The sequence below is a fragment of the Aplysia californica genome, unplaced genomic scaffold (assembly GCF_000002075.1).
Source record: "Aplysia californica isolate F4 #8 unplaced genomic scaffold, AplCal3.0 scaffold01433, whole genome shotgun sequence".
NCBI classification, from domain to species: Eukaryota; Metazoa; Mollusca; class Gastropoda; order Aplysiida; family Aplysiidae; genus Aplysia; species Aplysia californica.
Window position 1 is genome coordinate 1 of NW_004798703.1, and position 4,486 is coordinate 4,486.

General features: G+C 40.8%; 1 protein-coding gene across 4 annotated transcripts in view; it reads left to right on the top strand.

Moving 5' to 3' along the window:
- The first annotated feature begins 2,299 nt into the window (after positions 1-2,299).
- Positions 2,300-4,486, top strand: part of LOC106013885 — a 31,837-nt gene continuing 29,650 nt past the window's right edge. For 2 of the 4 annotated variants that reach the window (XR_001185468.2, XR_001185469.2), the window contains exon 1: positions 2,302-2,615. Coding sequence is in view for 1 of the 4 variants with exons in the window: in XM_013090704.2 (XP_012946158.1) it covers positions 2,513-2,615 (103 nt within the window). In the remaining 3 variants the exon portion in view is untranslated. Of the gene's footprint in view, positions 2,616-4,486 lie in introns of all 4 variants that reach the window. The other 2 variants (XM_013090704.2, XR_001185471.2) reach the window with 2 other exon arrangements.

The following is a 4,486-nucleotide window of genomic DNA, read 5'->3' on the forward strand; positions in this document are numbered from 1 at the left end:
TCGTCCTCGAAGTGGAAACCTTCGAAAATGTCTACAGCATCTTCTCCAATCGTCGCAAAAAAAAACTGCACATTGGAAATCTTCTTCCTTGTTTAAGTTTAAGCCGATGGCGATCGCATAATTTTCGAAGTTTCTCTTAAACTTTTTCTACCCTTGTGCTAGGTTTATGCCATCTGTTACGTTTAATTTTGATGGAAGGGGTACATTATTGGCTGTGTATTGCTTCTGCTGGTTTTTCCTGTTAAGTTGTGCCATTTCTGTTCACTTGTTGTGGAACTAGAAATCCAGAATAGAAAAATGATCTACTCAAATAAAAGACCCTAGTCTAGAAATTTAGAATCTCCAGTTCAGTCAACAAACAAGTCACAGCAGAACTTCTAACTCGACACTATTCAACAGTAGATCCGAATCTAGATCCAGATAGAATCTCTACCAGAATCTCTAGACCCTACCTAAACCAGTTCAGTTAACAAACAAGTCACTGGCTGGGAGTGATACAACGTTGAAGCAAAAAACCCCCCCGAAATACTTGATAAAAAGTCTTGCTTACTCTGGAATCGAACACGATTCTTCTACATGAGACAGCAAAGTGCCTACCGAACCACAGACACAGGTTGTTTGTTGTGTATAACATATTACGTTATATGTGTGTATGAGTGTATATATTTGTGTGTGTGGGTATGCGTGTGTACGTGTATTAATTTCCGTGTTTAAAACTTTCTGTATATTGCAAAACCAAGATATTATTGTTGATTTAATTTTAAACACGTAGATGATTCTATTATTATTATTTTGTTCCTATTTCCTATTCACCACAACAGGACAAAGCATGAGAGAAAATTAATAAGAAATTTTGAAAAGAAATTAGATGCCTCTCCCTCGTATTATTCTGATCCTTCTTTCACTGTACCCTCTTTTTATTCAGATGACAGTGGAAGAATTTGCAGTCTGATGATCGAGTGCCCCCATTTCTTTCTTGCTTTTTTTCTGTTGTCTCCTCATCGACCAGGACAAATAATGCCAGTCATTTCCTATCCATGGGCAACTGAAACTGATATGAAAAGATAATGCCACATGACGTTGCATTGCACCGCCCGCTCCGCTCTGCTTGCAGTGTGGCCACCGAAAGTTAACGCCTCAACAGCTCCGCTCTGCTATGCCCGCTCTGCTGTGCCCGCTCTGCTGTGCCCGCTCTGCTTGCAGTGTGGCCAGAGCCTTTTGCAGTTGCGAGTGCAGTAAAACTCTTACTAAAAAATAAAAAAACAAAAAAAAAACAAAAAACTTTTCACTCTTTGTTGATCAGCTCCGCCAGCCCAGGTTTTTTTGTTCCGTAAATTATGATCTAGACCCCCCCCCCCCCCTCCCCCCTAGAGTAATTGTCTTAGGTCATCCCCTCATCCCCAAAGGGGGAATACATACATGCACAGTAGAATTGGAAATGGGCTGATTTATCAATGTCATGCTTATACTGTGTCGGAACAGCGTAGGGGGAACTGCTTGCTACTTTTTCTTTCCTCATTATTACTATCATCATTTTTCCTCAACTTCTTTTGTATGTTTGTCTCTCTCTTGTGAACTGCTATTTCCTGGGTGCCTTGATAGTCGAAGTAGACTTTGTGCAGCTGAGGGTAGAGAGGTGAGCAGAGTAAACCTGATTCCCTGTAAGAACTTCTCTGTTGAGATCCACCCCTTGGCACTCACATGACCTTATACAGTTGCGAGCGCCGTAAAACTTTACTGAAACAAATATAATCTTAGGCAGAGACTACTGTATACAGTCAAACTTGGATACTAAATAACATAACAGCTCAGACGGGACGGGCAGTTTTTCTGGTATAAACGAGTCCTGTTATAACCGTTATCAAGGGAAACTACCAGTACCATTGCTCCTTCAGCTTACTATATTATTGTATATTCGATTATCGCAGATCCTTTTCCAGTGGGCTGTTTTGCTGACACTGAGACGGAATCGTTCAGTGACCCCAACACTATGGTGGGGGGGGGGGGGGGGGGGGATATGTTTGAAAGATTGTGTTTAGGCAAGCGATCATACAAACAGGCTTGGTTGAGACAAATTCTAATAATTTGACCGATCAAAAGCAAGATCACTGTTATATTTGAGTCTGTGCAAATTGAATCCTGTGTGTTATAGCCGGGCTCATATTACTTACATTAAAAGAGGGAAAAAAACAGGAATTTGGATTATCACTGTTATATATCCAAGTTCCTGTAATAACAAAGACTTATAAATGGACTAGACAGTACAATATATATATATATATATATATATGTGTGTGTGTGTGTGTTTGTGCCCCTGAAAAAGGGATGGGCCCCTGGAAAAATGAGAAGTGGATTTGACAGTCACCCTGTTTTTCTATAAAAAGGCAATGAATGCTGACTAATGTGTTGGTTCGTTTGCAGGTCCAGGTGCTGGAGGCTTTGATAGCCCTGCAGAAACTCCGCCTTTCGTCACCAGCTTAAGAGAGAAGAAAAATCAGCCATAGTCCAGAGGATGGAAGCCAGCCTCACGGAGGAAGACTTTTCTACGGATGAGGAGGAGAAAGAAACAGAGGAAAGTGATGAGGTCCTCAGTATTTCGGATCTCACTGTTTCAGGTAATTTTAGGACCAACATGTACTCACTATAGTGCAGTGGTTTCCTCCAGGGCTCCTCTTTTCAGGCCAACTTAAGACATTCCTTCACTCTTTGGTTTTCTGTCTTATGGGGTATTTATTGGGTTTTTTTGTTCATGTCTGACACACTAATCCTCAAAAGTCAATTATCTTGTAATTTCGTTGTAGGAATTTTTGCCTGTAACTGTAAACATTTAACTCACTCACACAGACGCACAGACGCACACAGAGTGACCATGACTATGATTGAATGCTAACGATTTTTAATTAACTTTAATGTTTCATTGAAACAACAAGAAATAAATGAGTAGGCCTAATATTGACTAGAATATCTAGAGTTGTGTCCACTTTTTTTGGGGGGGGGATGGTGGTGGTTGGGCCAATCATAAATAAAATCTCATCCTTCTACTCGTATAAGACTAAATTAGGCAAGGTTAGGGTCAGTTTTACGTCTCTTTCTGTTAATTTTGAATTTATTTGATATTGTTAATTTTTTAAAAAATGGCAGACAATTCATGTTTACTAGTGTTAAAGAAAACGGGGGTAATCTCATGGTAGGGGTTAACTCAAGGTACGACACCGGCAAATGCGAACGACAAGAATGTGGGCGTAGCGTCTCTGCTGAAACAAGCCAGGGTCGCCGGAAACTGCGCGCAGCTGATAAGTAGGTCGACAGCTTCTGTCACAGACAAAAGATGACTGCCGTGTATGTGTAAGTGTTTTGTCAAATTATTGACTCGGCTTTGGGATAGAGAAGGTTGAAAATGATGCTCGCCAGACGCACACCACCTACGTTTTAACCCTTCCAGCCCCAAGCGCGTACATTTTCAGCAGTGCTAGTACCTCCCACCGTCCCAAGAGCGTATATTCTCAGTTTAGGAGGGTACCGAATTTGCGTATTTTTCTAAATTAGCAAACCTAATTAAACGTTAATTTCTTACACCCAAAAATAGTTAGGCTACAACAGAAAATCCATACACTATCCGAAACAGGAAAAAACATCATGTTCGCATGGATCCCCAGCCATGTGGGCATCCGAGGAAACGAGCAGGTAGACGACCTGGCGAAGAAAGCTTCATCCCTTCTGCTGGGATCAACGACAAACACTCTCCCACAGACTGACTTTAGAAATAAAGTCAAAAAGTACACCTCCAGTCTGTGGGAGAGCCACTGGGAAAACCAGAAAAATAATAAATTATATGAAATTAAACCCAGACTAGAACAGCGAAATCCTTCGGATCTCTCCAGAAGAGACGAAGTCATTTTTACTCGATTGCGCATCGGACACACGGCCCTGACCCACAAATACCTACTACAGGGAGAGGAGAAGCCGTTCTGTGTCGACACAGATTTTACCATTAGACACATTTTAACAGAATGTCTAGACTTTGGAGAGATCCGAAGGAAATATTATAAATGCAAGAAATTGCAGGATATTTTCTCCGTCGTTGTTCCCAGCAGAATTTTAAATTTTATAAAGGCCATTGGCCTTTATGGCGAGTTGTAAAGTGAATCTGATATTATTTAAAATTTTTATTGTTACTTAAAAGTTGTTTTAGATCACAAATGTATTTACACCGAATTTGAATATTTTAACTTTTTAGCATTTTAAAGTAAATTAGTTACCAGCCGTGAAGTGAACTTTCGCAGAGGCGAACAACTTGTGTTTCGCGCGCTCATATGACCTTAGCAGTTGCGAGCGCCGTAAAACCTTATACTACTACTACTAATTTTCATATTTGTTCATTAACTTTTAAAGATTGTTATATATGTTATTCACAGCGCCGAATCAGCGGTCGTTTAGTTTCGCCAGGCCGTACGCCGCTAGGTCAGCGTGACCGGGGTCAGCTGCC